The sequence below is a fragment of the Fragaria vesca genome, linkage group LG3, assembly GCF_000184155.1.
Source record: "Fragaria vesca subsp. vesca linkage group LG3, FraVesHawaii_1.0, whole genome shotgun sequence".
In the NCBI taxonomy this organism is placed as follows: Eukaryota; Viridiplantae; Streptophyta; class Magnoliopsida; order Rosales; family Rosaceae; genus Fragaria; species Fragaria vesca.
Window position 1 is genome coordinate 16,350,611 of NC_020493.1, and position 13,225 is coordinate 16,363,835.

Genomic DNA, 13,225 nt, shown 5'->3' on the forward strand with positions numbered 1-13,225 from the left:
CAGTTACCGTGACGTCCTGAAATTACATAACTACCCCTCTGTGAACGTCTCTGTCTGGAGTATGGTACTACTCGTGTCTTCCAGTTTTTGCCCTCCCTGTTTTAACAGAGCAAAACCAAACCCCACACAATTATCTCTACACTCATTCTAAAAGATAATAAGATTTGAGGGTACGTTTACTAATTTGGAATGCAAATTATTATGAATCGGTATCAACAACAATCGGTATTAAAATATTTCATACCATTCTATTGTTTACTTACCATAAGGAATCAAAACATGAATGAAAATAATTATGATTGATGTTGTTTACTTACCATATGGAATCAGAATTAAAACTAGTTTGATTACTAAAATACCCCTACAAGAAATGAATTGAAAATACCCCTAAAATAATATATATATATATATATATATATTAGGTTAGGTAATTAGAATATTATAATTATGTGAGGATATTTTGGAGAGAAAAAGTTGATTCCATTACCTTGATTCTGATACCCATCTCCTCCTTTGGGTATCGAATAAGGGGTTTCATCAGGAATCAATTCCTGATAAGCAAGTGGGACCCACATCTATTCCAATACTTTGATATGTTAGTAAACACCGGAATTCACCCACTATGGAATCAATTACACCACTCTCAATTCCATTCCAGGTTAGTAAACATGCCCTGAATCTATGACTTATGTCGGTCATTTCAAACAATCACAGCTCATTTCAAATGAATTTATTCGTACACAGGTTTAGACAAGGATTATTGCTATATTTTCGTCTTGTGCTATGATTAACAACAAGTTCTTGTGTTTGTAATTTGTGATCATGACTGACCTTAAAAAAGACGAGCAAGTAGCGATAAGTAGAAATCACTCAATTCCTATACTTGGAATAAATAAGATCACTATGATTTGAGTGCACGACCGACATTAATTGGAGTGAACTTATCAAGGTCGAATTTGATGAAACTACGTCATCGTCTAAATTAATGTCCAGTACAGTAGCACTCATGTAAAATGTTATAGCGACATTGGCTTTGCTTTAATGAGGGAAAGATGAAGGAAGTTGCATTGAAATTTCCTACTTTGTTCGACTGATGTATACAACCAAATCAGTGACAACACGTACCATCAAAAATTTAACTTTGAATAATTTCTTCGAGACCGAGTGACAAGCTCACAGAGTCACAGGGGTAACAATTCTAATTCTGAAGATCGATCATTGTCAAAATTTGGCCTACCAGGAAAACTTTGAAGTCCCACCCAGTCACTGACGAACTTCAAAACCTCTCAATAACCTTAAAATTTGAATTCCAACGTTAATGTAAATGGAACAAGATCTTGTATAAGCTCGTTCAGATAGAGTGTCGTTGGTGAGCGATCTTCTGATTAGTTGGATATCTGAATTGATAAATCAAGGTTATGAGTTCAGGCAAATGATATGTAAGATTTTGTTAAACAGAAGTTCTCACTTACCGGAGAAAACGTACAATTAAAGTTCAAAGCAAATTAATTTGGTGCATGCAGTTAATAATCTGTAATTTCCTGTACTAATTAAACTACTGAGCCAAGTTAATCTATTTCTGCTTGCTATCGCCTATATCGCCTATATACAACTGCATATATAAGAGAATCATGAAGATCCCGTGCAGCAGCTTCCAGGAAGGAGAAGAGAAAGCCATCACTGAACCGAAGAAAAAGAAACGAAACTGCAACTTACAACATATGGCTAACAGTTGAAGCAAGAAACTCACCAGCAATTATTTTTTCTTTTGCTTTCTTGCGATCCGTACCTCACCACTGTTTGGCCTCCTCCTCATTCCTCGGTTGTTAAATAGCCCTACTCACACTCCCATATTCTTCATCTCTCAAGTTTCATAAGTTGGAAACCGATGGCCACAGTACTAGATCACCATCACATGAATAATGCAGCAGTTGAGTTCGTGGACTACTTCCCGTCCATGATCCTGCGTCTCGGAGAAGAAGCGTTCCTCGCCGAGCTGTGCAGCGGGTTTCGGATGCTGATGGACGCGGAGAAAGGGCTGATCACGTTCGAAAGCTTGAAGCGGAACAGCCTGTTGCTGGGGATTCATGACATGGGGGACGATGAGCTTGTGTGGATGTTGATGGAAGGTGATCTCGATGGAGACGGGGCTCTCAGCCAGTTGGAGTTTTGCATTCTTATGTTTAGGTTAAGTCCAGGTCTGATGGATGCAGGACCAAATAAGCAGGTTTGGATGGAGAATAATGTTGATCGTCCTCATCATCATGTAAATGATCAGATACATGTAGGGTTTCAATGATATGCTATAAGTTTTCAGCGTCTTCTTTCTTGTACGTTCTTTTTTATTAATAACTTCGATCAATAATAATCCAACTGTTCATCTTTCTCTGCTAATAATGGAAGATCATCGATCATTTCTACAATACAACATCTTCTTAATATATTGTTGTCAATAAATTAATCTGTTTATCATCTAAAAGTTCTGACTTACATATTAATTTCCTTCAGTATATTCATGAGTTGATGAACATGATCTTACTGTAGCTCAAAACCTTCAAATTAAGGTCATGAAAGGCAGCAATCCGATCATAATGAAACCATTTTAAATTCATCAGTTCCATTTGGTATCACCGTCTTGTAAGACATATTTTCTTCTGTTCATCGATTTCTCTCTCTTCTGTTCTTCTTTCCTTTATGTACGTTCTCTCCTCCTTATTAGATGAAATGCAGAAAATCAATCTATCTCTTTCTTTCCCGCATAGATTTCCTCAATCAGAATCAAAACTCGGCAATCTCACAAAAAGAAAAAAGCCTGCAGAATCCTTCAATATTTCAACTATCTAATTTACCGAACCAGATTGCGGACAGAACCAATTTTCCAAACTCGTCTCCTCTATTCAAAGCCCTCACCTCCAAGACTTCCTTCCTCTTTCAAGAAGCTCAAGAAGACCAATTTTGAAATAGCTCGTTTTGTAGCGCGCCTCCACAACTTTAGTTTGCTGCTATTCATCTAATGGCTGCTTATCAATTTTTGTTGAGGGCATAATCAAATTGGGTTGAGATACTGTCCTAGTCTCAACCTCTACTGCTATTCATCTAATGGCTGCTTATCAGTTTGCTCAACATAGATATACTCAGACTTGATTCTTATTCTCAAAAACAAAAACAAAAAAACAAAACAAAACAAAACAAAACAAAAAAATACTGCCAATTTCTTTTACTAAATAATTTTAGTTCATAGCATAAGGCAAATGTAGCCTACCCCGATTTTCATTCCTGGTTCTGTCCCTGCTAGCTAGCTAGTTCTTAAGAAACAGCTCTTTCTTTGGCTTACATTATATTTGGTGATCATGGATAACCCTGCTTCAATATCACACTGTCGATCTGGTCGTCCTTGTTACGTCCACCTGAAAGTTGCTCGTGGTAGAAAACTCTTTACTTATAATCTCCTTGCCAATTGCATGCAGGAAGCCTCTCTGGTCGTGCAGACGCTTTAGTACTTGGTCGATATGACACCCGGACTTCTCATGCTGGCACGTATACGAACCTCTTTTCCCAGGTCTCCGAATTAAGGTGTGTTTTCTTAGTAATTTTTGCAAATTTGCAATCTGGTTGGGGAGGACTGCAAGTTTAATAGTTACCCTTTGATACTGGCAAGCATATAACTATTAATTGCAGCGTTGATTAATTTAGAAACTCAATCGATTCGATCGTTAACTTAAACCTGGAAGCTAGAGTGTGGGAAGAAGCTCCCTCCCTCTCTCGTAAGTAATAATGATGCTGTCACGGTCTTCTGGGCTGCCTTTTGGCCTCTCCTGCCTTCCATGCCATGTATCTCCTCTTCTGCTTGCTACCCTACCTTCGTTTAGTTTATTTAGTTGTTATCACTTTCGTTTGTACTCTCTTTCGATCAGTACCTTACAAACTTACAAGCTCTATTAAATAAGGTTACGTACTGATCATGATCAATTTACCTATCACTCTCGTAGTCTCGTTGTAAATTACCAGTTTTCATCTTGGTCGAACGTTCATCATGACATAGGTACGTACTCAAGTACATGCATGTACAAGGTGGAAGATCCATTCGCATCAGGATAAGGGTTATCATAAATAAAGCAAATTATAATATTTAAGATAGTAGGTACACTTTTGTTAGGTTCCGAGAAGAGATCAAGCATGTTGATCTATGTCAGATGGCCGGCCGGAAAAGTGAGTGATAATTAAGGGAGCATCCATATTGATCACGTGAAAATTTTAGATTACAACATAGTGTCAAAGTTCACGATCAGAACTGTTCATTTATTGTTAAGCTAGCTAGATAAACCTTTAAAATTATCTCAAGTGAAAATCAATTTAATTTGGGGTTATCATATCACTTAATGTTATTAAACAGACGCATGAACGAGATAATTAAAATAATTTCTTTAGGACATAGCATCAAGGGAATAGTATTGTTCATTCCGCTGACGGAATTCATGATTGTGTTGCCCCTAACTGCGATTAATTTACAATCATGCCATTGTGTTTTATTTACGTTCATGCCATTGCTTTCAGACCAATAACGAGACTTGAGATTGAGTGATTGACGCAGCTCTTTTTCTTTGCCTCTCTCTCAACAGAGCTTTCTCCTGAGAATCTCCTCCCTATGCTTTGGTAGCAACTGAAGAGATAACCTTTCGGCTCATAGAAAATTAAATTTCGATCCAAGGTCCGCATAGTTCCGATCAGCTCCCCTTAATTTCACTTGTTCCCAGTTCCATTCCTTTCGAGATCCAATTTTGAAGATGATAAAGTTGTAAGAAAAGCTGCGAGCTGGTGGTGGCATAGACGGTGGAATAGGTAGAATTGGTGGAGCCGGGGAATTTTGGCAAGGGGGGAGGACGTGGTAATATTGATAAAGAATATACATTATACATTTATACATGCAGCTTGCTTTAAATTGGTGGTCTTGGAAGAAATTGCAGTCTGGATACGAGGCAATGCTCCCAAGTCCCAACTTTCTTGAACACAACATGGTTACGCTGAACTATGCCCCAATTGTAACGTTCTATTGTTAATCTGATTTTGTACAACCACTAAACCAACAGTTGTTGATAGGTATTCCTAGCCTGCAGCAACGCGGGCCGGGGTTTACCTAGTCCTTACAGGATGTCTTCAATTTTTTTCTTCACAACTGAACGTGGAGCTGCGAGCGGGTAGAAACAAATTAAGTAAACTATGAAAAGAATGGATTTGGCTCCTCTAAAGTGAACAAACGGTGAAGTTAGTAAAGTTCATAAAATTCAAACTCTTTATCTAATCTAAGGCTTTCAAACATGACACATCACTCTTTATTTAATTTAGTATAAAACCATGGTTTAAACTTGAGTTAAGTGTCTTTTTATATTTATTTTTTAATTGAATGGGTTCAATGTAGTTAACAAAAAGAAAATAAAAATAAAAATTAGGAGGTTACAATTATGATTTAATGACGAGCAGTGAAACACAAGCAAGGAATAAGAGGGAGGGGACTCACCAAATATAATCTTAATAAGGAACACATATTTATTTAATCCACCATCGATCATGCCATGTAATTATTTTCAGTTGCTAACACAAGTTTCATGAAGCTAAAGTATTGTTGCACTAGGTTTATATGGAGTATTGAAGTATGAAAGAATGGGAAATTCAGTGTGTCATTTTATTGAAAACAAAAAAATAAACAACTAATTTCATAGTTTAGCAACAATCTGCATACCCCATGATCTGAATATCGATTATGTGTTTGAATAAATGAAATCCTCTCAAACTAAACAATCAAAAGTTTGTACATTATGATCTCATAACAACAATATTCTACTAGATGATAACAATACAGTTTTGGTTACTGATTTTGGAATTGCAAGACTAGTGAAAGATGAATACAAGATTGTTCCCATGAATGACTAGACATCCTTCAACTTAGCAGATGGCTTGTTATGTCGATCCATTGGCTATGGCTCTTGGTAAGAGGCGTGAATTTTTGTTTTGTTTTTTTGTTAACGACATTGAATCCATTTAATTAATAACATAAAATAGACACTTAATCTAAGTTAACCATGGTTTAGAGTAAATTAATTTGAGAATGTTGTATCATGTTTGAAACCATCAGATTATATAAAAAGCCTGAATTTTATGAATTTTATTAACTTTATTATTTGTTTACTTTAGAGAAATCGGATCCGAAAAAAATAAACCAACTAGAAGAGAGAGAATTTGAACATTTTGTCTGCATAATATAGACAGAAGACATAAATATATACTATATATATGTCCCTAATTTGGATCATTAGATTGAGAATCAATATATGTTCGGAGGCTTCAGTAGCTAGCTAGCTAGGGTGGAGACGTGGAGTCGGTGGACCTCATTCCTGCATCGATCGATCATTCTAGTCGTGCATGCCCCATTTGGCCCCTACTCCATACTGCTCTGGATTGTGATTTAAGCTCAAAAAAAATAAAAAAGCAAAAGAGCATGCACCTTCCATTATGTGTCTTGATGCAGAGAACCTCCTATATATCTTCCATCACGTACTCTCCGCCACAAGAACTCCAGCTATATATCCATCTTCCATACATTTCCAATACCACTAGCTGTTTTCCACAATTCAACTTGATCTCTATCAACCTCAGGCCCAGCATACAAAATTTCCTCCCATGGAACCGTATAAATATGCCACCTGTGTCGACCATTCCAACCTCGATCATGAGATTGACAAATCATTACCTTCCAAAAAAAAAATAGACCAACTTTTCACAACGGTGTAGCTCAAGATCAAGTCAATACACGAAATGGGGTAGCTCTTCATTGAACCATCGTCCTTTTAGAATGTTATAGCTAATACATTGTATAAGCAATTTTTCTTACTCTTATCAACATTGCAAGTTAGGTATCAAGCATAAGAGTCATGATCATCTGGTCAGTAATTAACCAAGAGATTTATGGTCAGTCATCTTTAGATGTAAATTTAATGGTAGAGAAAATTATTTTGAAGTATAAAAATAAAAAATTTAATCTTTAAATATAAATTTAACCATGAATGATTATCATGATTCTCTTAATTAATAACTAACCAGATAAACACAGCAGTGAACTTGATACTCGAATAAATCCATCCCAACAATATGTGCCTAACACATGGCCACCATACCACCAACGACCCTGCCCATAACCTCCCGGGCCCAAATATTATGTCCCCCATTTCTTTATTGGCTGATAAATCAATAATGTTATCTGCCCAAGATAAAATGGATTTCTTTTTAAAAAAGAATAAGGCAAAGAAATCATATTACTCATTCCCAGCCGAAAGCCAATGCATGGATCATAATCTCTTCCCACTAGGGCCCATTAACGAAAGCCCACCAGCGAGTCACGTGGCCGCCAAGTCCCTTGTGGCCCAAAACCCTCCACGTAGGACCAGACTCGAACCGCAGCATGCCACGTCGTCACAGAATCCAGACACAGTGAAATGCACACTTTCCCCGCGCTCCATAAACGGGGAGACACGTGTCGCTCTCCGGGAGCTCCTGGTTTCGTAGCTGCGGTTTTAACGAATCCTCTGTTTTGCGTAGTCACCTACATCGCTGTCAGCGACCAACCGCATCTCGCCACCGCGAGTCGAAAGTCAGAGTCACGTGAGAGGCACGTGACACATCTGTGAGTTATTGGTGGAACTGGATTGAGCGACGTGGACGTGTGAGCAGGGTATAAAAGATACGGGGCTGCCGCCGAACTCGTAAACAAGGAAGCTAAACGCCTTCTGAATTGGTACGTAGAGATATTTTCCAGTTTCTCTCGGCCGTTATAAATTGACCGAAGTATCCCTAACACCTTCCAAGCACGTAAGGAGCTCCCAGGGTTGTTTTCGTAAACTAGTGTGTATATATTGTGGTGTGGGAGACTGGGGGAGAAAGCTAGCTAGCTAGGGGGATGAAGATGAAGGCGTGCGAGCTGTGTGGAGTGAGAGCTCGGATGTACTGCGAGGCGGACAGGGCGAGTTTATGCTGGGACTGCGACGGGAAAGTTCACGGAGCTAACTTTCTGGTGGCGAAGCATCCGAGAGTGCTGCTCTGCCACGTGTGCCAGTTGAAGACGCCGTGGACGAGTTGCGGAGCCAAGCTGACGCCGACGGTGTCGGTCTGTGAGAGTTGCGTGGGAAGGAGGAGTAAGATTGAGGTGAACGAGGAGCAAGAAAGCGAGGCAGATAATGAAGAAAAAGAAGAAGGAGAAGAAGGAGAAGAAGATTATGATGATGATGAAGAAGATGAAGTAGATGAGGATGTTGAGGATGATGATGAGGAGGATGAGAACCAGGTGGTTCCATGGTCGTGCTGTTACTCGCCGGAACAGCTTCCACCAGCGGCGAGTGGTTCGGATAGTGAAGCCGAGGTTTCGGTGTCGACGAAGCGACTACGAGAGAATGTAGATTTGGATTGTTCTGATGTATGAATCATATTCTTCTTCTTATTTTCGTTCTTTTTTCTTTTGATTAATTTGTAACATTTTTATGCATGAAACTAAATGTTTCAGATTAACTATGCAGGATGAGGTAGGGTTTGACGGGACGGCGTCGTTTGGTGGTTCATTAAGACCGTTGAAACGACCGAAACTAGGTGAAGAGAGCAATGGTGACGGAGATGATGGCGGTGAATCGGAGTGGAGAGCAACGGCGATCGTGAGCTCTATTCAGAGGCTGGAAAACGAAGTGATCCACGGTGGCGGTCATGCATCCGCCGCGGTTCTTAGGATTTGCAAACTTAGCAGAGATGAGTGAAGCCATTGATATATAATTAGTATCAATTAGCTTTATTGTTGATGTTGTCCATAGCTATAACCACATATTCAGTTAACCGCGTCATTCATATGAACAGAGAAAGATGCTTTACTTCTCTTTGTGGTCAAAAACTTTCCACGCCTTTTACTTAGATTGATAATGTGTTCTTCATTTAGAAATCAAGTACAACTTTCTTTCCTGCCTTCATTTTGTCTCTGGTCAAATATAGACTATATAGTATGATGTTAGAGATCGAGTTCGAGGGAAATCTTTTAGTTACAAAATATTTTCTCTATTTTGTAAGGTTAGGTCAAACTATAACGGTGGCATCTGAGATTATAGTGGTGCTGGTTTGCATTACATTAACCTAACCTATTTTTCTTGGTTGAATGTCTGCGTGTTATGATGGGATCTGTATACTGAATATATGGTGTCAAAACTATGTTTCTTTTTTGTTATATAACAGCTAGTCATTCTTGAGCTTAATTATTTGAATTCTATAACTATAAGTAATATCAAATAGTCATGGTAACTGTAAATTGAATAAGGAATGGTGTTAATAGAAATGTTTTGTTTTCTAGGTCTCATTTTGACTTAAATTGTGCCGGAAATTGCCTCATATTTTAGGTGGATATACTTTCTTGTTCTGTAACGGTGACTAGTTGCTATCTTGTTCTTGTGAGTAACATGCTTGATGCAGAACCAACATTGGAAAAGAGTAGAAGATAAGCTAAGCTGTACCATCTAGAACAGTGGTTAAAACCAAACCCATAGTCTGAATGCTATTTCTATAATACGAGAGTTGGTATGTATATTATTACCCTATCCTGTCTCGTTACTTTGATTCCATCTCATCCAATCCAAAGCTCACCGACACCAGGGCATATTGTTAAGCCACGAGCATATACAACACTATTCACTAACAGACAATTTCTTATCCTGTGAGGCTGTGACCATCACAAGGTTTGAAATTAGGGGTACAATGATGTTGATCGCCTTAGAAGGTTCATGAATTTTGTACACAAAAACAAACCCTGTGGATAAATACACGCCTTTTGGAATATAGCCATTTGGCGCATCTCCATATTACCGTATCCAATGACTCTCTCAAAACAAAAGACCGAGTTCTGTAACAGAACTAGTAACTAGGGTATTAAGACTCAACTATAAGCCAGCATTAATATTGTCATCTGGATTTGATTATTTCGATGAAGTCGAACTAAACACAGTCCTAAACACCCCCGCACATGAGAAGGGTAGGTGGCGAACCACAAAGAAACAAAGGGATAGACCGAACATGTACCAAAAGCAAGAACATCCCAGGATAGTGTTAGGGGTAGCAAGGGTATGTCCACAAATCCATGTATAACAATGCAGATTCAAGATAACATGTGTATTACTGGCAACAACAACAAAGCACAACCTTGAAATTGAAAACGAGTAAGATCACACATACAGTAGACAAACAGAGTTTCATACGCCTCACTGAATTCCAGAAATCTCATTCATTAACCATACAAATACCGACTCCAATCCCTCCCAAAGTCACTACGGCAGATGACAAAGTAGTTTGGGAGGTCAGGCGGGACGAGAAAGAGCAAGCTAGCAGCACCAGTCTGGACTGACTCCTCTACATGTCAGCTAATCCAGTGACTAGAATCCAATCCCAGTTGACTCAGACATCTACACAAACTGCATAATATAAAGTAAACTCGATCACATTCTAACCAACTAACAAAATAAAACCGATAAACACCATTTGGTGAAAACTTAAAACAAGCAGGAAACAGAAGATGAAATTTCCTGTAATATAATTGGATAAAAAAGATATGGATGTATGGATGCTATAAGTTCATGTGAGCATGAGACTGTCTCTGAGGTATTGATTCAAGAGGATAGAAGTAAATAATCTATCCGAAAAATAAGGAAGCCACGATAGCATCAACACTTCAACAACCAAACAACAACAAAAATGCTTACCTTTACTTGGGAAGATCAAACTTTTACTTGGACGACCTACTAAGCATCTGCCACAAGACAAACAACCATTAACATCATATATATGCAAAAGAAAAACATATAGACCAGTATAAAAGTTTATGGCAAATTTCAAACCAGGGCAAGCAAACATATGCCAAAAGATTTGAGGAACAAGCTTTTTGTTAGATACAATGCGGAAATCCCTTGTCAATTTTGAAACTAAATATCTGTTCTTCTATCTAAGTTTAGACATATTTTTACGTAAACTGCACATTCATGTATATGCGATAATTAATACAACATGCCGAATCTAATCAAAACTTTTGCAATTCGAATCGAATCGAATCCAAGTAGATATGGCAGAGTTATAGACTTATAACACATTGCTTGTGAACAACTACAGAAAAATTGTCTCCGGATCTTACTTTTGGTATTCTGACATAGATACCCTGAAATATGATTATTTTTTTTTTTATAGGAACCTTAATGTTCTTTCAGTGGCCATGAAAAGTAGCTTCAGATATGTTCTCAAGGGAAAAGCTAAAGGATAAGGCAATGAGAATGAGCATTTTGAGAAAACATGGTAAGTTTTCTAATTTCCTTTCAGAGTATTATATTAGATGAGGGGCTTTATCCAAACATCCAAAGTATGTAATCCACAGTATAAACTTGACAAAACAAAGTCTCCTGCTCGGATTAGGAAACCGGAAGTGGTGATGGATGTTAATGATAACTGTACTCCTACCTAAACAGCTAAGGTTCTCTGATATTGATACATGAATCATACTTGGGTCCCTTATGAAGCTGTTCAATTCAAAAACATCCATGACTGAAAATTTGTGAAAAAAATACACCTAGTTCGGCATGAAAACGTACTCTGCCACACAACTAGTAAAGGCATAACTTGCACAGCACTTTTGCATTCAACAGAAAGTTATGGGAAAAGCACAAAAGTCAAAAACTAATGCATAACCGTGTAACATTTCCTAAAACCCATGCACATCTTGATCTCAATGAAGGATCGTTCAAGCAAAGAAAAAGGTCAATCCATTAGAACTTTTCTTATTAAACAAACTCCACGATGCTTTCAGAGAATAGTCACCATCTTATTTATTAACATAGCAAAGATCAAATTTCGCTTAATCAACTTTGCTCTAAAAATATACAAGCTAAAGTAAACATTTACGGTTCAATCTACATTGCAAGAAAAGGACGATGACGAGCTCCATCCAGTTACATCCAAACTTAACCAAATCAAAAGAACCACCAAAACTTTCATTGTGATCACTTAAATGAAAGATAGACCAAAAGCATAACTAAAATAACGGCATTAGAATCAAAATTAAACCACCAATGAGTCTCGAAACCCCTCACCTTTAAGATGCGGTTTCTCGGCAGGGACAGGCTTGATTACAGCCTCTTCCTCCTCATCCTCCTTAACAGCAACCACAGCAGCAGGAGCGGCGCTAGCTCCGGCGGCATTGTCATCATCCTTATCCTCAGGATAACGCACAACCACAACAGGACAGACACAGTGATGCACGCAGTAATCGCTGACACTGCCAAGCCTACCATCACTGCCGCGCTTGACAGCACCAAAGCCACGGCTGCCCATGATGACCGCGCTGAGCCCTAACCTCTCGACCTCCAAGCAGAGCCGCTCCTTCATATCGTGGTCCTTGACGATGTGGATCTTGTAGGGAATCTGAGCCTCCTTCAAGGGGCGGGCGAGATCGCCGGCCTTGGCGGCGGTGAAGGCGTCGAAATCGTGCTCGAGATTCTGCTTGGAGGCGTGGTTGGGGGAGGAGGTGTTGAGGAGGAGGTCGTCGTTGGCGGCGAGGGAGAGGTCGGTGGAGCCCCAGTCGGCGCCGAAAAGGACGGAGGTAGGGCTGACGTGGAGGAGGATGACGGCGTCGCCAGGGCGGATGTAGTGGTCGACGGCCCAGCGGACGGCGTAGGCGCTCTCGTCGGAGAGGTCGACGGCGACGCCGAGCTTGCGGCGGGCGCCGGCGGTGGGGGTGGGGGTGGCGCCGGCAGGGGAGGAGTGGTGGCGGGGGGAGTTGGGGTGGTGGATTCTGATTTGGGGGAGCTGGGGGTCGGCGTGGTCTTGGGGTTGTGGGTGATTCATTTGTTTAGATTAGGGTTTGGTTTTCAGAGAGAGTTGACGGGAGAAGCGTGGAGAGAGGGTTTTTGGTTTTCTAAACAAAACGCAGAAATGGTGATGATGAGAGTGGAGGAGAAATGTGGGTATATGCCGAATTTCAACTCCGAATGACAGGTGTTTCTTTCCTCTTCCCTTTCAGCTCTTTTTGTTGGGGTTTGGCTTCGGGTTGTCTATTCAGATTGTGTGCCCCGGCCCAGTTTCATTTTACGCAGTGTATTTTCAATTCATTTTTGTGCGTTTCAGTGTGTTTGCATTTGTACAGGAGCGCGGTCTTAGAGGCCTGATAACC

General features: G+C 39.6%; 3 protein-coding genes across 3 annotated transcripts; 2 read left to right on the forward strand and 1 right to left on the reverse strand.

The window, feature by feature from the left end:
- The first annotated feature begins 1,537 nt into the window (after positions 1–1,537).
- Positions 1,538–6,213, forward strand: LOC101297049 (calcium-binding protein PBP1-like). The gene is made up of 3 exons (XM_004295826.1): positions 1,538–2,198; positions 5,929–5,984; positions 6,190–6,213. The coding sequence occupies exons 1-3, from the start codon at positions 1,889–1,891 to the stop codon at positions 6,211–6,213; spliced, it is 390 nt and encodes a 129-aa protein (XP_004295874.1). The 5' UTR covers positions 1,538–1,888.
- A 1,541-nt stretch (positions 6,214–7,754) lies between these two features.
- Positions 7,755–8,994, forward strand: LOC101313586. Its single transcript, XM_004294431.1, has 2 exons — positions 7,755–8,461; positions 8,562–8,994. Exons 1-2 carry the CDS (start codon positions 7,949–7,951, stop codon positions 8,790–8,792), a joined length of 744 nt encoding a protein of 247 aa, XP_004294479.1. The 5' UTR covers positions 7,755–7,948; the 3' UTR covers positions 8,793–8,994.
- Positions 8,995–9,809: 815 nt separating this feature from the next.
- LOC101313290 lies at positions 9,810–13,036 on the reverse strand. Its single transcript, XM_004294430.1, has 3 exons — positions 12,147–13,036; positions 10,773–10,819; positions 9,810–10,484 (listed from the first exon to the last, which is right to left on the reverse strand). The coding sequence occupies exons 1-2, from the start codon at positions 12,898–12,900 to the stop codon at positions 10,812–10,814; spliced, it is 762 nt and encodes a 253-aa protein (XP_004294478.1). The 5' UTR covers positions 12,901–13,036; the 3' UTR covers positions 9,810–10,484; positions 10,773–10,811.
- Between the last annotated feature and the right edge of the window lie 189 nt (positions 13,037–13,225).